The sequence below is a fragment of the Musca domestica genome, unplaced genomic scaffold, assembly GCF_030504385.1.
Source record: "Musca domestica strain aabys unplaced genomic scaffold, Musca_domestica.polishedcontigs.V.1.1 42, whole genome shotgun sequence".
NCBI lineage: Eukaryota > Metazoa > Arthropoda > Insecta > Diptera > Muscidae > Musca > Musca domestica.
This window is the reverse complement of record NW_026712329.1, coordinates 3,318,014-3,337,398: the sequence shown is the minus strand read 5'-3', so window position 1 is coordinate 3,337,398 and position 19,385 is coordinate 3,318,014. Positions and strand designations below refer to the sequence as shown.

The following is a 19,385-nucleotide window of genomic DNA, read 5'->3' as shown; positions in this document are numbered from 1 at the left end:
AATTCGGCCGGGCCGAACTTTAAATACCCTCCACCATTTGGAACAAATTTGGTAATTAAAAAAAATCCATTAAAAATTCTGTTAAAATTTTAAAAATACCGAATGTAGCAGTGGACCCGCATAGGCAACTTTTGTCATAAGCCATTACAATATTCAAATGCGGAACTTGAAAAAATAGGTGAATAATGTACCTAAAATCATCAAAATACCGAATATAGGGAGGTACCGTTATATGGGGGCTATACGAAGACGTGGACCTGCACAGAAAATTTTCTGTCTTAGACTGTAGTATGCATTACGAAATTCAAATCCCAAATTTGAAACAATTCCGGTGAATAATGTCGCTAAAATCATCAAAATACCGAATATCGGGTGGTACCGTTGTATGGGACTATACCATGCCGTGCACCTGCACAGACAAATTTCTCTATTAGGTTGTAGTATCCAATTCGAACTTCCAATACCAAATTTGAAACAATTCCGCTGAATATTGTCAATATCATCAAAATTCCGAATATCGGGAGGTGATATTTTCTGTCATAGACTGTACTTGCGAACTTCAAATACCAAATTTGAAACATTTCCGGTGAGTAAAGTCGCTTCAATAACCAAAATACCGAAAATAGGTAGGTACCATTATATGGGGGCAATGCCAAAACGTGAACCTAAATGGCCAATTTTCAATACCAAAAGTCCTGCAGACATAATACACATTTGAGGAAAACTTATCAATCTACTTCATTTCGTTCGGAAGCTAGAGTGATTTCCACAGACGGACGGACGCTCATCGATAAATCGACATAGAATTGAGCCTAGAAACAAGTGTTTCAAATTTGGTGAAAATCGGTTCAGATACCGGATTCGTTAAATTTCTCTTCCACAGCCGTAATGTGAACTCCATAACAACGATATTCGGGAAAATATATGAAATACATTTCAGAAATACCTCTGCCAAATATTATCGAAATCGGTTCAGATTAGGATATAGCTCCAATATATATCTTTATACGATTTCGCGTTTATTGTGTTAATATAAGCCCGAACTGAATGAATTTTGGCACATACGAACGAATTTAGCCTGAAAGAAGGTGTATCAAATTTGGTGAAAATCGATTAAGATATAGCTATATATCCCATATATATGTTTCATACGATTTTATATTTTGCTCCCTCTCACCCGTAAACCACGATCCATAACAACGATATTTGGTATCAAGTATCAGATACTGCATAGAAATACCTCTGCTAAATTCTATAGAGATCGGTTAAGATTTGGGTATAGCTCCAATATATACCTTCATCCGATTTCACGTTTATTGTGTCTAAAAGTAGGATGAATTTTAATGAATATCGGTTCAGACACAAATTTCTCCGACAAATTTTGTAGAATACGATAAAAGCTTGCCATACATTAGTTCCTTTCGGCTTTAAGTTATATCTGCTTTAAAGATCATAGTTGGTATTTTTTAATTCTCATAAATTCCTTGGCAATGCATTACTTATACTCTCAAAATCGATGAACTTTAACATTATTCACCATTCCCATACATGAATAAAGAAACTCTACACATTTTCTCACACCATTTATTACTGTACAAATACATACATATAGCGGTAATATGTTTTAAATACATAACATGTACATCTCATAATACAAATGTTTTCAAAAAATATACTTAAAACTACAAGTAATCAATTATCAAAATTGTACGCTTATCCAGAAAAAAGATAAAAAGTGTAAGAGAGAAAAAGGTCATATTCTTAAAAACTATCCAATGTACGTTCTATCTGCAATACATCGTTCATCATGTAATTGCGCATGTGACACAGGGCTCTGACAACATCGTCAGCATTACTGCTAGCAAAGCGCCCCAACCACTGGGACGGCAAGAGATTCTTGGGCTTTGTTATATCAGCCGGTGTTACCGGTGTCAACGCTCTCTTCCAATTGGCCGAGTTTTGGGCATTCTGTTGATGGGTTGTACCTTGCAAGGAGGCAATATATTTGATATAAGCTTCCGAGTGTAAAACACGTTGTGGTCGTGGCGGCACTGTGACAAACAATGGCTCTGGAGGAGGTGCAAATATTTGCGGTTGATACGTATAGTGATGTTGCTCAACGCCACGTGGGGAATGACTTGCATTGACCACCATTGGATTTACATTAGTGGTCATTTGTTGTTGCTGTTGTTGGGGCGCAAATTGTACTGTTTTGGACTTACGAGGCACAAAGTTTTTGCTTCGTTCATTGGGCATTACAAGCTTACTACATTTAGTTAAATGTACTTCACGCACATGTTTGATAAGCCTTACCAGCGATGGAAAAGCTTGTAAATTCTTTTTCATGCGTATACAATTACGCCATTGGCAATAATACTCTGATTCAGTTTGCTGTGAGGCCGTTCGTTGGACGTGCCCTGTATTATCGGCTATGCAATGTTCCATACAATCGACTGAATCTTCAAACTGATAGTCACACTTGTCCCAATGACACTCAAAAGTAAGGCCGACCTGTTGATTGTCGCCACCTTGATTTGGACCAGGGCTGGCACAGTTGTTCATGGATAGAGTTTCTTCCATGAGCTCAAAACGGGCTTTTGTTTCTTCGTTAATGCGTTGAGCCCTATCTTCCCAGGCTTGTTTGACACTGGCTGGTAGATTTTTCCATTCGTTACCGACCATGCGGGAAATGTCACCGAACGAAGCATCGGGATTTGCGGTACAAATACCCTTCCTGTGCTCACTCGAATAGAGGATGTAGCCAGTAAGACTTTTCTTTGTCGTCTTAGTTTTCTTAGATGACAGGGGAGTTGACGAGACCGATGGTGCCGGCGATGATGTTGTAACAATATCCGAACTAACCGAAGGAGGATTACCATCCATAGAATCTTCCATAATACCCAAACTTTCATTTAAATCTCCATTCTTAACATCCTTCGATGGTTTAATGGGTACTTTGAAATAGAGAATTTCATCTTGTGTCACTTCAGCGCTGTGAATGAATTTTCGCAATGAATTTGGTAGGTTAAATTTACGCAAAGATTTCCTTAGCTCATCGTAGGCTGCTTCACAAATATAAACATCACTTTCTACAAATTCGGTGGGACGGCAGGTTATGTATTCCTGATATTCCAAGACAGCACAACGTCCGACAATACTAATGATGGGACTGGCTTCTTCAACTGTGGAGAGCAATAACTCTTGACGATAGAATTGTTTGCCAAATGGTGGCTGTGTTGGCAGTGGTGGTTGAATTTCACTTGGCGTTAACAACCAAGGCCCCTTAAAATAGGACTTATTGTTCTGTTCCCAGATTTGGTGAATTTGGGCAATCGATTGTTTACCTCCTTGGGTAGCCACATAAACAAAATCACCCGTTTTAACAACACCGCTGCAAATGGTGTTGAACTGCTGATAGTACACAGCATTGGGCTCAGCATTTGGTGGAGGGTCACAGGCTACATTGGGTTTTTCTTTCTCCACCAATGACTCCTGCATTTTCAACTCCTCCAGTTCACCCTTGTGTTTCTCTACACGTTCCTTGAACACCGACATAACTCGTTTGATTTCGATGGGCTTATCGCGTGGTGTAAGCTTCACAGGGTCATTCTCTCGAACAAATGGCCAGTTTTTGAATTTCTTAAATGACCGTGAACGTACATGATAACGAGATTCACACACAAAGACATCCTTGTCATCAAAGTTTTCAGGTTTAGCTTTGATATAGTCCTTAATGTGCATTACATAACATTTACCCTGTACCCTTTCCATGGGTATATTCTGTGAAACACTGCTCTTGAATACTTCTTTTTCAAAGAACTTTCTTGTCTGAACATGGTATGTCTCATGAGGACTCAAAAACACTGAACCATACATCATTTTTTTATCATCCTCGGTGGTCCAAAGGCGTTCAATGTACGCTATACTCAGAGATTTATGTTCATTGTGGGTAAAGTATACAAAATCTCCGGGGGAGAAGACTTTTTGGTTAAATGTCATACTTTCCCCTTGCATAGCAGCTCTATCTACGTCCTCTTTATCATCTTGATCTTGTTCCTCCTGAGAGGATTTTTGTTGCTTTAATAATTCCACTTCAGCCATCATCTTATCGAGAGTGTAGCTCAATGCAGGGCTACTCAATGTGTCGCGACAAACTTCGTCTCTCTTCTTGATAAAGAATGTCTGCAACTCTATAGAATCTTGAAATATATCCGAATCGGTGCGTGACAGTTTTCTGGCCCTTTCCAAACAGGCAAAGACATCTTCTTGGAAGATGTCCAAACGTTTATAGACACCCTTATACAGTCGACGTTTCACCACATCCAATGATATGCCACGAACCTTTTGATCACCTGGCAATTCATCATATTCCGGTAACTCCAACAAAGAATCTGAATAACAACGTCCCGCCTCATCTTGATGATTATACAAAGAAGAGAATAAAGACATTAACAGTTCTTGTACGGCCAAGCCCACATCAGGTACTGTATCACCGGCACTACGTAAACTCTGTTTCAGCTGCAATGTCAATTGCTGCAACACTAATGCATCCTTGTAAATTTGGGAATCAGGTTCATTATATTTACAAGAATTTTCCAACATCAAAAGGAAATCTGCTGCCAATTCATCGATTGTCTCGTAAGAACCTTGTTTCAATTTGTTAGCAATCTTTTCCATATCAATTGGCTCTTTTATGATATCATAGTAATCTGGGTAGTCAGTTTTCGATGGTAACTTTGTAAAGATTAATGATAGCTGACGTTTTCCTTTTGGCTCTTGATAATCCCGAATAGACTCGTAGAATTGCCACAACTTTTCACCCATTGGTATATTTGCCCTACGTCTGCCACATTTTAGTTTTTGTAATGGTTTCTTGATTTCATTAAGTCCTGGGAAATCTTTTAATAGTTTTTCATTCAACGCCTTTTCCAACACATTGGCATCTTCATATATATTGGAACCTGAAAACAAGAGATTTTAATTAATATTTTCTTTTTGAAAAAACGAAAAAGGTACAGAAAAAATTTAAGCAGTCATTATAAACAAGTAGTGTAGTTAGTACTGGAAATGAACCGGAGATGTCTTCAAAAAGTACAGGAAAATATTGTATCTTTTAGTTGACCTCAGAGGGTTTTCTAGCTGAAAAGTGAGTCAAATAGGCGAACTCAAGAGCCTGTATTTATACTAGAGATACAAGTGGGTATACCGGAGCAAAAATCTTTATAGGTGAGAGAGTTCTAAAGGTTATCTCAAATTGAGTCTTTATAGATTTTATAAATAAGGTGAAAAGAAATGCACGTGTCTTTAAAAATGAGCAGAAATTATGTCTTTATAGACGATCTAAAAATAAGTCTTCATAGACAGGCAGACAACAGACGAGCCGACAAGGACTCTTTATAGGCAAGCCGAAAAGGATGTATTTGATTACAATCTGAAAGATATATTGGAAAAAACAAAATTAATGAATAATAAGACACATGCAATGGGATTTTAAGATGAGATGAACGGGCGCTAAAAAATTAAATTAAGTTTTTATAGAGTCGCTGTAGGTATTGCCTGAAGTCGAGGATATACGAGATTTTCAGACTTAAAGAGACAATCTTAATGAACATGGTCAAATAAATCTATTCAAGATGGGGTCCGAAGTGATTCAATACAGACGTTAACTGGAGAAGATCTTTACAAAGTACTAATATGATCTTGTAAATGAACACAATGCAGTTCACGCAGTATTTGGGTAGGACATATGCACTGAATCGCCAGAAGGAATAACGTATACAATCGGAAGAGAGAATATTTATATTAAAACAAGGTAGTAAAGCATTATTTATGTTATCTCACCCTCTTCATTATATTGACGACAATTGGCAAACATCAAACGATAATCGGCGACAACATCTTCAACATCACGATATTTATCCGCCCGTATATTGTGTTCAATGGTATTCATGTCAATGGGATTTTGAATGACATCATAATAGTCGGGATATATTTTTCGTGGCGGCTTTTCCATAAATAAATCAATTGGCTTGCGAGTACCCAATGAAAAGTCCAATAGATATTTATGTAGAGCCAAGATCTTTTTCTTAAGCTGTGGAGTTATGGTCATACGTTGTGGTTTAGGTGTAGCTACCACTGATGCATTTAACGTGCTGCTATTGGCTGATTGATTCAGACGTGGACGTCCTTTTTTTCTCTTTTCCGGGGTTGGTCCTGCAGACGCAACCAAGGTATTCTGTTCACTTTCATCATCATCATCGGCGTCCTCATCCTCTTCCTCCTCCTCCATTTCACTGGTATCTTGATCGGGAGTATCTTCTACCAATTTGGCATTCATTAGTTTCAGCATTTTCACAGCATCTTTATGGGTGCGATGTGTAGGAGGATAAGCCTTTTTGGCATTGTCAAGCATTAGATACAGATCGGCTGTTAAATCACTTATATTGGCATATTCTCCTTTATTCAATTTGGTATGAATTTGACACATGGATATGGGACGTTTGATAAGCTCAAAGTACTCCGGATGGAATCTGCGTATGGGTAATTTCCACAATGATGTACCCAGTGGTGGACCTGTTGCTCCAGGATGTTCAGAGAAGCCGGGAGCATTATAAAGATGATCGAACAGTGCCCACATGGGACCTTCTCCCTTTTTGCTCGTCTCCTCGTCATCGGAACTATCAACTTCTTCCTTGAGCGCAGCAATGGCGGCGCTCATTAAAGATTTTGGCCTTTTTACGAGCTTTACTTTAGCCGTTTCCAATTCCACCCGTCTCTGAGTGAATATTTTCTTTAAAGTCTTGGCATCTTTGTAGATTTGTGATCCAGGTTCATTAAATTGGCATGCATTCTTCGTCATTTGTAACAAATCCTTTTCCATTTCCTGCAAATTGGAATAGGCATTGGTTTGTATCTTTGTGGCAATCAATCTCAAATCGATGGGATGTTCAATAACATCATAATAATCCGGGTACATTTTCTTCGATGGTAATAATAGAAACATTCGGTGTAAGGGTCTATCATTCATTGTACTATCTACAGATGTCATTACAGATGCAAACAACTCTTCATATAAATTCATATCATCATCTTTACTGCCGCCATCTTCATCGGCTGTGCAAGTCAAACGTCGTCGGCCTCTTTTATTTTTTGGTTCGTCCTCTGCCATACCAAGAGATTCAAGTAGTTTTTGTTTGTTTGCCGTAACGTACTGCCACAGTGCCACGGCATCTTGATGTTCCATTGTGTCTGGCTTGTAAAAAGCCTTTGCATTGTTAACCAACAATTCGAAATCTTGCACAAGCTCATCCAAGTCTTCATAAACATCCGTTTTCAGTTTCTGCTGTATTTTCAATAAATCAATAGGATTGTTAACCACATCATAATAAGATGGCTCCTGGCGTCTCTTTGGTGCCCTTATGAATGTGTCACACAACATAGAGCCATCTTCCTTCTTCAAATTGCGTATTGAATCGTACAGTGATTGACACATTTCACTTGGATCTAGCTTGCGTTTCTTACGAACCGCAGTCAAGGAGGAAATTATGGAATTTGATGCAGTTGCCAATACCGGTGATTTCTCCGGCGTGGAGTCGTCCATTTGTAAAGGTTCTTCGTCATTCTTACTGCTAATCGAACTTGCGCGGCGTTTACGGCTCAACATAATGTTTGTTTAGGTATTAGGATATATTCAATGCAAACACTTTTAACTTAAAATAAATAAATTTTCTTTTCTTAAATTTATTTTAAAAAAATCACACAATTTCCTCCAAATTTTTTCCTTTGCTAGATAGACGCCTAGGGATAGGTAAGTCGACTTTCGCACAATTTGTCGTCTCTGCTTCAAGCGCGTTGGAAACAAAAATGAAAAACGTCCCAACGAAACGAATATGAAGGCCACAAAGGAATACCCGTCTCTGATTCAAGAGCGTTAGAAACAAAAATGAAAAACGTCCCAACGAAACGAATATGAAGGCCACAAATGAATACCCGATAAAGAATAAACAGAAAGCAAAGACTCGGGGTACTCTGTTGTTTACGAAGGAGACATGAGAAAATTGAACATTTTCACTAAAGAGCGCGGAACTAGTTGCTACTATCGTTTGCCGAACTCGACTATGGACTTGGGTGAAAACCGAGTACTCGACTATTGATAGCAGTGTTACCACCGAAGAAACGACATTTTGTCCAGGGAGAGTAAAAATATTACATATTTTGGGAATTTGTATCAATATTTTTAAATAATTACCTTTGTTAACAAAAAGTACTATATAGCCCAAAAACAAAAGTAAGTTCATTTTGTTATAAAATCTAATTTGGAATTATTTAAAGTACTAAATATTCGATGTCTTAAGTATGCAATATTCCTCTCTTAGCTTATTATCTTCATATACTCTTTATTAAAATTAAACTGTAAATGTGAATCCCAATCATTTCTTGACTTTCTCAAAAAGCATCAGCTAAATAGCAATTGTAAAGGGAAGGATTATAAAAAAGTTTTAAAAGTAGCTAAACAAAGTAAAGTAAAGTAAACCTTATTAGAGACTTCTTCTTTTTTGGTAAATGTACGTACAAATCGAAAGGTTAACATGTTTAACTTAGAACTATAGTCGTCATGTTCTATTATACAGTGAAGTCGTAAAGATATACTACTTAGCGTAATATGAGAATGTATTATGTATTTCATTCAAGGTGAAAAGAGAAAATGAGGCTTGCTCCCGGCCAATAGCTAAACAGTAAATTGCACATGGGACACACACATGAGGTGGCAACACTGATTCATAGTTGTTGTTCGACTTGCTTTACTAAAATTTTCTTTCCTTGTTAAAGAGACGCCATAAAATACCATTTCGTGCGTAAACACAGAGTTGTTTCGAAAATGTCACTCCATTGCCTACTTCACAAAGACGAATTTTGGTATCTAGACAATTAATACATGAACTCTACTGTCTTCTTATACCTTACACCACGCTGTGGTCAGGGTATTATGTATTTGTGAAACAAACATGGAGAAGGAAGCGAGATAGACCCAAAGTTACATTTGATGATCCACATAGGATCACTTTCTGAGTCGATTTTGGCATGTCCGTTCGTCTGTCCATGTATTTTTGAAAACAAAGTACAGGTCGCATTTATTGACTGATTGTACTCCATAACAATAATATTGAGGAAATATATTAAAAAAAACCGCAGGGAAATACCTTTGCCAAACTCTATCGAGATCGGTTTACATTATGATATAGTTCCCATATGTATTTTTATCCCATTTGATGTTTATTGTTCTCCAAATGGTTAATATAAGTCCGACTGTAGTACATAGTACATACGACCGAATTCAATCTGGAAGAAAGTTTGCCAAATTTGGTGAATATCGGTTCAGATACAGCTATAGGTCTCATATATAAGTTTTACCCAATTTTGTATTTAAGTCCATCACACCCATAAAATGCACTCCACAACAATGATGTTTGGTGCGAGCTAACGGATACAACACAGAAATGACTCCGCTAAATTTTAGATCTGTTTAAACTTCGATACAGCTCCCACACATATCGTCATCCGATTTCACGTTTATTATGAACTACAGATGTAATATCAGTTCAAATGGGATGGATATTGGTGAAAATCGGCTCAGACACAAATGCCTCCGTCAAATTTAGCGAAAATTAATCTAGAGTACGATATTAATGGTAAAACTAAGAAGGTAAAGTCATTTCAAATAAGTATATCCATCTCTGTTTTTGCCAATTCTGTGTGACTTCTGCCAATTCTGTGTATGTATTAATTGTTTTATTTAGACGAAATCCACTCATTCCATAAAAACAGCTTATCTCTTGCCTGATTCACTTGTTGTTTAAACATGTGGAGTTATTTGACGTATAGTATTATTTTTAATTTCACGAATTACCAAGACAAATTAAAAAAATGTCGTATAAATTAAAAAGTGATTTAAAAAGCATGGCATACTGAAGAGTTTCAATTACTGAAATATTCAATCTCTTTGAGACAAAATTAAGCTTTGCATGAAATATTTTGCTTCGTAACTAAAAATTTCACAATTTTTTTCGATATCGTAAAGAAAAATCCGCTATCCTAGTAAAAAGTTTACATTCTTTAAGTTCTGGATTAGTGATGATCTTCGATTAGTGAACATTTATATTTGTATTTTGATATTTTTCGACTATTATTCTTTTAAATGTTTTATCTGCTGATATTTAGAGATTTATTTTTTCACTTCATGATATATGTAAATATTACTTATTAATTAAATAACAAATAGTCTGTTTAAACATAGTAGAGTTTTGCCACATGTTGAAGTGCCCTGTTAAAAATACAACCCTATTGTGCCAATTTTTATGTGGAACGACAACCCTGTCATTAAACGCAAAATATCTACTGCAATTTGCATCAGGTAATTTATCGCCGGGGAATTTTTATTATTTATTTACGTTGTATTTTTATGCCAAGCAATTATAAAAAAGGAAATACATTCAATTACCAACATTTATTACAGCAATCGTCAAACTCGTTAATAAAAGCTCTGAAAAACAATGACTGGTCGTGGAAAGGGAGGAAAAGGTTTGGGAAAAGGAGGAGCCAAGCGTCATCGTAAGGTACTTCGTGATAATATCCAAGGTATAACCAAACCAGCTATTCGTCGTTTGGCACGCCGTGGAGGTGTTAAACGTATATCTGGCTTGATATACGAAGAGACTCGAGGTGTATTAAAGGTACGTATGTTGGTATGTGTGTGCGTGCACGCATTACAATCATACCTGTATGAAAATGTTTTGTTGTTTGTTTGAATATTCTAGAAATAAAACATTTTATTTTCTCACTTGTCAAAGGTATTCTTGGAAAACGTCATTCGTGATGCTGTCACCTACACCGAACACGCCAAACGTAAAACTGTAACGGCTATGGATGTGGTCTATGCATTGAAACGCCAAGGTCGTACTTTGTACGGTTTTGGTGGTTAAGTTTTCTGCTGGGGTAGACGATCTCATTCGTATACAACTGTCATATTGATGTAACGTATTAAAGCAAGGAAAACCCATCAATTTATTCCAGATATTGACGCAGAATAATAAGAATTCCATTTGAATATGACTAAACTATCATTCGATTGTGCACACAATACATATTAAATAGTAATATAAACCCTATTTGTTTGGTGTTCCCTTTGCAAATAATAATGACTATGTTTTTGGCAAATACATTTCGATTGTAATTTTGAGATAATATGACAGTATAATAAACATAAATCAGTACTATTTTAAAAGCAAACACAAACATCATGTTTATCTTGAAAGTAGGTTGGTAGGAACCTAAAATGCACTTTCATGCACAGCAAAGCACACATCTCTATTCTACTTTTTATATCCTCTGTACTATTTCCTATACTAGAATTAAATGAGACTAAATTTCCCAGTGGATTTAGCCAAAAATAGTACTTGAGGTTTCATTGAGTTTGACGTAGTCAAGGTCATCGAGATTCTGATCCAAGTTACGATTGCAGAGGAATCAACGAATTGAATAAAACTAATATTTTGTAATTTTTCTAAATCTTACAGACTTTTAGAAGAAATAACAAAGGAAAGTTTGTTTCTGCTTTAGAATGCAGGTGGTTCTAGAGGTTAATTACTCTTTATTAAGCTTGGCTGGATCCCCGTCCTTTGGCATCAAAATTCCATACAAGTTTGTAAAAAAGGAACTAGGTTAAAATGATGGATGCACATGTAGTTTGGCTATCTCCGGATCACCCTGGGAACGGGGTTGGCCAAAGGTTTCCAAAAACAATCTTACCGATTCCTCTTTAACTACAAACTTTCAATTCTCTCCAAACAAAGTTGTAAGTTTCTAAAGCGATTTGAAACAATCTTGTCAAACTATTGCCACTGCTGCTAATGGTGTTAAATATCTTATTTTTTCACATTTCCCCTTTTTATAGAAAAATAAGATTTATTTATATATCTATTATGGCATAACCGACACATTCGAATCAATGATATTGTTATATTATTTACACAGACAATTTTCATAGCACAAAAGCTCTCTCCTCGTGTCGGTGAATATATGGGACCACTGCAAGAACTTCATACATCTTCTTACTCATCACCCAAACCAAAGAACAACGAACGCGGTGATTTTTCACGTTTACTTCTTCGATTATTCAAATAGTTATCCGTTTCATTTGGCTCCATATCATCATTAGCACTTCTTGGTGACATTGGTATTGGTGTCAAAGGCATTGCTGGGGATTTTTTACCACGTCTTATGAATACCTTTAACGGTTGATAATTATCCACTAAATCATTACGCAATGTGTCTGAATCGGAAGTAGAATTGATTTCGCTATTTGTACTTCTTGGAGTGGCCATCGAGAGGTCATCTAATTCTAGTTTCTTTAGATTTATATTGGAATTATGATTGTTGTTTTTGTTAAGATTTTTTACTAAAATATTGTTGTTGATGTTGCAATCGGCATTATTGTTGTTGTAAAAATTCACGTTATTCTTTTTGGCACTTCGTAATTGCATTCGTGTATTTATAACTGTCGAGACGGTACTGCGACTTGTGTTATTCGACAAAGTGTCCCCAATATTGCTCTCAATTTGAATGGTTGTCATATTGCCCTGGAAGAGATGATACCATGTTTTATATTAATTATTTTAAAGTAACATTGTTGTTTTCAGTTGTAAAGGGCACTATGAACGTAAAGAGTTCTCAGAATTTTTAGAAAAATTTTAGTATTTATAGAATAACACTAACATAGAAATAATAACGGTAGAATTTATATTTATGATTGTTCTACAGATTTAAAGTTTGAAATTATATAAAAATATATGGTGCAACAATTAGTAGCCCTGTATAGTATATCCCTAACTTGGTCTGAAACTAGAATCTTGAAAGGGTTTTGTCATACGAGTGAAGGCTAAGTTGTTGGAAATTCGCATTAATGAGTACGAAAAGTAATGAGTATGTAACAGTTGGTATTGGACAAAGTGAATGATATAGATGGAGTGGAGGAAAGATGTATAAGAGTTTTTGGAAATTCGAACTTTAAGGTTACAAGAAGTTCTAAAATAGTGCTAGACTTTCAAATTGGTACCAATTGGTATTAGAGGAACGGATAGATCTAAAAACTAGAAATCTGGTATGAGAATCGAGTTTGGAATGTAAAATTGATACATTATGGTGGTTTTAAAAAAGTGTATTAAGTGTGCGAACTGTACTAAATCGTAATAACTTGGAACAGTTTGGTTCAGAGTGAACGGAAGGTTGAATTTTGTTTCGGAAATTATTGTATGAAAAGTACTGAACGGCACAATATTTGGTATTGGGTGAAGGGATAGAAATTTTATATTTGGTTTACCTATGGTATCTGTATTTAAGATTTGGCGGAGAAATGCTTCCTATATTTGTACGAAAAGCACTAAATGGTAATAAGCGTGGTATTTTGTTAAGGGAAAAAGCTGGAATCCTCAAATTTGAGGTCTCTGTTGGTATGGTTGGCGAAATCTGACCTAAAACTTGTAGTAGGCTTAATAACAGGTCACTTTAGGTTAGGGCCATGAATTCTAAGTGGGGGCCATGGGCTATTGCAGGCTTTGTCAAGACGAGGGAGAGATAGAAACTGCGAAACATTTACTCTGGCACTGTCCAATTCTTTTTAGAGCGAAACAGAGGCTCGCGGGTAAGCGAACTCTGCATGATCTGTCTACACTCTTTAATACTGAGCCGTCAACAATACTTCCGATAGCCAGAAGACTAATATGGCTAAAGACAACACTATAAATTCTGCGTGCATACATCTTATCTAACATAATCTTTATCTCTCTCTCTCTCTTCATTTCTTTCCTTTCACTCTAATCAGGATGATAACAATGTACCAACAGTGTTTCGAGTGGGGACATCCTCATCCTCTAACCTAACCTCTGTTGATATCTATAATTGAAAAATTGGAGTGAGTTTGGAAATGCGTCTTATAATTATTCGAATAGTACTAAATGCTACTACATTTGGCATTAGTTGATGGGATAGGACAGCATTCCTCAAAATTTGATATTGAGGTCTCTGTTGGTATCTGGGATTGAGATATGGATGTGGTTATTATTAGTACTAAATTTGGAATTAGTATTATTGTACTAAATTTGGAATTAGGTGAAGGAATAAGGGTGATATTGAGCTTGATATTGAGGTCTTTGTTGATATCTCGAATTATGATTGGATGTGCATTTGGAAATTTTGAAATATTGATTTTGGATAATTGTTGGTGTCTAGGATGGAGAGATGTGGGTTGTTTTGGATATGTGTACTAAATGTTACTAATTTTGTTCTTGAGTGAATGTATAGAGTTGGAATGCCGAAATTTGATATTGAGATCCCTGTTGCTTTTTCTGGTTTACATATGTAGACTTTGAAATAAATTTGGGCAGAAAATTGGATGTGGGTTCATTGTGCAATGATTTTATTAACCTCCTTATCGGTAAACTTCAAAATTTACGATTTTGAAGACATTTTGGTGTAAAAGGTAAACATTTCCTTATTATGCTTTCCGAAAATGAAAAAACTTCAATAAGTTTTGATTGAAACATTTTGTAAAATGGAACAAATTGTGAATTTTGAGTACTAAACGAAAGACTTTTCACAGTAGTGTGCACTAGCTATTGTCTTTATAAAGTTTCAAAGCAATGTTTTTAATATTATTGTACAAAATACTTTGTACATACATATGAGTTGTGTTGAGACGCTGGGAAAATCTAGCAATTAAAAATACATTTTCTAAATTTTCCTAGTCGCCATAAAATATCATTTCATCTATTTCCCTAAAAGCTACTCTGCCTTTCTAGTTTTGCAATAGGGAATAGAATGTCCGCATCCCAAGTCATAGTCAATCACCAATAACATTAATATTTACCAAATAAATAATTCGTTATTCTGTATTTGTAATAAATAGGTATAGACTAAATAAATATATTATACTATTAATATTCTCCCCTTTGAAATTCTAATACCAAATCGTATGAACATAAAATCCCATAAATTTCTTTACGAAATTGCAAAGCATTTAAACTTACATCGCTTTCGTTGGAAAATTCATGATCCGATTTGGAGATTTTACGTTTCGCCGAATCCTTAGGTGGTGATTCAACATATTTCATTTCACTTTTTACTTTGCGAACTTTATGTGATTTTCTCGACTCTTTTGGTGTTAAGGTTTGTTCGCTGGTTTTAGAAGAAATGCTATTGAAAGGAATGGAAATAGTTTCATATTCTTCTTGTTCGTTTTCCATTGACTGCTGCAAACGGTGGGCGGTTTGACGAGGAGTGGCTTCGTCATTACTGCCGGCAACGCTATTGGCCAATTTTTGAAAATCGTTGCGCCTAAATAACAAATAATTTTAAATACCATAATTTCTCAATTAATCTAATCTCTTTGGGGCTTACTCTCTTATGATTGATTGCAATGACTCATCCTTGACCAGTACATATCCATCGGGTATTTGTGAATTCATTTTGCTTTCCAATTGACTTTCATAGGCGAGAATTTGTTGATTTAATTTATCATTTAACTGTTCGGCTTTTTTACGTAACATTCGTTCAAATTCAAGTTGTTCTTCGAGTGTTTTAATTTGTTCCTTAAGTGCTGCAATGGTTATTTTGGGACGTTTGATCATTGTCCCATTAGGTCCTGGTACCAACTCATGATTTTTCTCAGCCAACAGCAATTGATCTTCATCTTCTTTACCCAACTGCTCGCGTATGCTACGCTGTAGAAATTTACTGATACCCGCATTGCCACGTACATTGAAATCAATTATATAATTATTGAGCTCCAAACAATCGAGTATTAAATTTGCTGCACGATCAGTAAGGCCACAATTTTCCATATCAATGACTAGGTTTGGGAAAAAATATTTTATTCTTAATATAATAAATAAAAAGTTTACATTCCTCACCCTTTATCCACACATCTTCCTTTAATACTTCCACTATCGGTTTTATACCCTCGTCGCCGATTTGGGGATTGCGTGCCAATGTAAGAGATCTCAATCCTGGCATTGTGTCAGGATCGACATCTCTGTAACGCAGAGATTTTTGCCAGCCTTCAGTGTAACGACTTATTTTCTGTATTTTCACCATATCGGCCACATATTCGGCACCCTTTGTTGTCAATTCACATTCCGATAAATTTAATTTCTCTACATTCTCTAAATATTTAATTGTATTGCAAATGGCCTCGCAACCCTTGTCGCCAATATTGGAACGTTGAAAACTTATATCGTTTAAGCTTTCATTGGACGATAAAGCCTGAAAATATATGAGTAAAGGGAGATGAAAAAACTGCAACCAATTTCAGACTGATGTCATTTCTAAGCCACTCGTCCGACAGTGTTTAAATTATTCCAGTGACAGCTCATTATATTGTTTACAAGCGTACAAAAGCATTTTGGTGAGAATTTTCCAGAAAAATGTTATTCGTGATGGAATTCAAGCGCGATAGTGTGATCTCTTAACATTTGGTTGAAAACCCACAAGTGGCTATCGTTAGAGCACTCTAGCATTTAAATGTGAATAAATCTTTTGTGTCTCGTACCATCGATCGTTACTGGTAGCGTAGCCCGACACCAAGGAAGTGGACGAAAAAAAAACTGCAACATCAGCAGAAATGGTTCGAAAAGTAAAGAAGCGACTTGACCGAAAACCGCGTCGCAGTGGCCGAAAAATGGCTCATGAGCGGAACATATCGCAATATTCTATTCGGCAAATATTGAAAAAATGAGCTCGGGGTTAAGCCATTGAAATTCCAAAAAGTCCAAGAATTTACACCGCAACAGAAAGAAAATAGACTCAAAAGAGCTAAAGAGTTGCTTCGCTTGGCCGAAAGTGGAGAACTGCCGAATTTGGTCTTCTCCGATGAGAAAACATTCGTTGTTCAGCAGTTTGTAAACAAACAAAATGATCGTGTTTACTTGTCAAAGAGGTCAGCTGAAAATGTGCACCTTCAGTTGGCCACCAGAACTCAAGCGCCGCCCATGGTGATAATGTGGGCCGCCATAACATCCGATGGCCGCTCTCCGCACGTATTAATCGACCGTGGCATCAGAATTTGGTACAAATAAGTAAATTTTCCATAACTACCTACATCAAATCTTATATCCAGATTTCAACATTTCAGCTCTATCGTTTCACCCAACATTTTAATTGTACTAAATTTACTACCATTAAGTACATATAAGTACTAATTTTCGAAACTTCCTACATACAACAATGTTACAATCTGATAGTGATCTTATTTCCAAATTTCAGGATACCAGCTCTATAGGTTCATCCAAATTGTACCAAATTTAGTACCATTTAGTCAACATAATTAAAATATTCCATAACTATCTACATCATCCAATAGCAATCTTGTTTTCAAAGATCAGGATACCAGCTCTAATGGTTCTTCTAAAATTTAAATTGTTCCCAATTTAATACCATTTGGTACAGATAAGTACGAATTTCCAAAACTACCTACATACTCAATTCTACAATGCAATAGTAATCTTATTTCCAAATTTCAGCATTCCAGCTCTATCGGTTCACCCAAATCGAAATTGTACCAAATGTAGTGTAATTTAGTAATTTTGTGCACATAAGTACAAATTTCGAAAACTACCTCCATATCCCAATGCTACTCCCCGCCAGTAATGTTAATTTCAGGAATCCAGCTCCATTCCTTTCTCCAAATTTAAATTGTACCGAATTTAGTACCGGTTAGTACTTTTTGTATACATGATTAAACACTTTCAGAACTGCCTCCTTACATCGACCCTACTCCTCAGCCATAATTTTCATTCCAAATCTTTTAGCTCTAACCGTTCACATGATACGATATGGTACCAAATTTAATACATTTTAGTACTTTTCGTACACTTATACTGGTTCGTTAAATATAAAGAGTACCATATTTGGTACCTTTTAGTACTTTTTGTACCGTTCTAGTACGAATTTCCAAAAACCAGTCGTTTTAGCAATGTCCGTCCGTCTGTCTGTCTGTCTGTGGAAATCATTCTAGCTTCCGAACAAAATGAAGTAGGTTGATAAAATTTAACTCAAATGTGTATTATGTCTGCAGGACTTTTGGTATTGAAAATGGGTGAAGTGGTCCCTCCCTTCCTTTTTTGGTATTTTTTTGTGATTTAAGCGACATTATTAACAGAAAATGTTTCAAATTTGGTATTTGAAGTTCGTATGGGTACTACAGCCTATGACAGAAAATTGTCTGCGCAGGCCCACATTTTCGTATAGCCCCAATATAACGGTACCTCCCTATATTCGTAATTTGGATGATTTTAGCTACATTATTCACCGTATTTTTTTAAATTTTGAAGTCCACGTCGTCGTATAGACCCTAATATTTCGGTATTTTTAAGATTTTAACAGAATTTTTTAACGGATTATAATTATTATTATTATTTTTTTTTTTTTTTTTTTTGAAAATTGCCAATAGAAGTTATTTAAAGCTCGGCCCAGACGAACTTACAACTTTTTTCCTGTTTTCTTTTATTAATATAGATTTAAAAGGTTGTATACATTACCTTTGCTATAGATTCGACATATTTCTCATTCAATGGCAGACCTTCAAGTATTAGCACACGTAAGTTCTTGTTGTATTGAATGCAATTGGAAATTGCTTCCACAACTCCAGAAAATATAAATTTCGTAAACAACACTGGCTTCTGCCGAAAGAGACGGGCTTTCTTTTCCGTATCCAAGTGTTCGAGAACTAAGATGAACATTTAAAATATGCTCAATCCCACAAGAAGTTGTTATGGTTCCTACTCACCCATTGCAAAAGTTTTGCGCATGCGTATGGCTAATGTCTGCAACACCTGATCATAGTAGAGGGCCTCCACGATCAGCAACCAATCGTTGACATCTAATTTATCACCATAGAAATCCAGCGAGGAGGTACAATTATTTTTCGCCTTAATATCCGTTAATGGGGTTAGATTTTTTGCTCGACACAATTCCAAATAACGAAAATGAAACGAGCGACAGCGGGTCAGTTTTTTCGATGACGTACAACTTGATACATCACGCAATTCTAAATTGTTGCATTTGGGCATTGTGGTTACTGGCTTGCTGACAGAAATGAAAACAAAAATCGATTCAAAAAGATTTAAATGTATCCTGTTTCTTACATCCTTTGGGCTCTGCTGATGTTCCTGTGGCTTTGTTGTAATATTAAATTACGCTTCCGTTTTCCGTTCTATATTCCACTATTCGAGGAGAGGCTTGTACACGCTTCTGTCTGTCCGTTGACTTCGAAAATTATGAAATATTTTTTGGTTGTATTGGCTTTTTTTATGAAATATTGTTGTCAAATTATTTAT

At 36.0% G+C, this 19,385-nt stretch overlaps 3 protein-coding genes across 5 annotated transcripts; 1 reads left to right on the top strand and 2 right to left on the bottom strand.

The window, feature by feature from the left end:
* Positions 1 to 1,590: 1,590 nt before the first annotated feature.
* On the bottom strand, positions 1,591 to 7,860 carry LOC101898246 (protein polybromo-1). The gene is made up of 2 exons (XM_005177859.4): positions 5,842 to 7,860; positions 1,591 to 4,961 (listed from the first exon to the last, which is right to left on the bottom strand). The coding sequence occupies exons 1-2, from the start codon at positions 7,661 to 7,663 to the stop codon at positions 1,762 to 1,764; spliced, it is 5,022 nt and encodes a 1,673-aa protein (XP_005177916.2). The 5' UTR covers positions 7,664 to 7,860; the 3' UTR covers positions 1,591 to 1,761.
* Positions 7,861 to 10,267: 2,407 nt separating this feature from the next.
* LOC101897269 (histone H4) lies at positions 10,268 to 11,292 on the top strand. The gene is made up of 3 exons (XM_011291904.3): positions 10,268 to 10,411; positions 10,514 to 10,730; positions 10,848 to 11,292. Exons 2-3 carry the CDS (start codon positions 10,551 to 10,553, stop codon positions 10,977 to 10,979), a joined length of 312 nt encoding a protein of 103 aa, XP_011290206.1. The 5' UTR covers positions 10,268 to 10,411; positions 10,514 to 10,550; the 3' UTR covers positions 10,980 to 11,292.
* A 649-nt stretch (positions 11,293 to 11,941) lies between these two features.
* LOC131804346 (protein Cep78 homolog) lies at positions 11,942 to 19,385 on the bottom strand. Of its 3 annotated transcripts, none has more exons than XM_059127150.1 (7): positions 19,194 to 19,385; positions 18,836 to 19,134; positions 18,588 to 18,775; positions 15,963 to 16,314; positions 15,451 to 15,901; positions 15,081 to 15,387; positions 11,942 to 12,635 (listed from the first exon to the last, which is right to left on the bottom strand). In XM_059127150.1, exons 2-7 carry the CDS (start codon positions 19,116 to 19,118, stop codon positions 12,108 to 12,110), a joined length of 2,109 nt encoding a protein of 702 aa, XP_058983133.1. In that variant the 5' UTR covers positions 19,119 to 19,134; positions 19,194 to 19,385; the 3' UTR covers positions 11,942 to 12,107. The 3 variants fall into 3 exon arrangements, with proteins under 3 accessions (XP_058983133.1, XP_058983134.1, XP_058983135.1); XM_059127151.1 differs by having other exon boundaries at positions 18,836 to 19,130; XM_059127152.1 differs by having other exon boundaries at positions 18,836 to 19,126.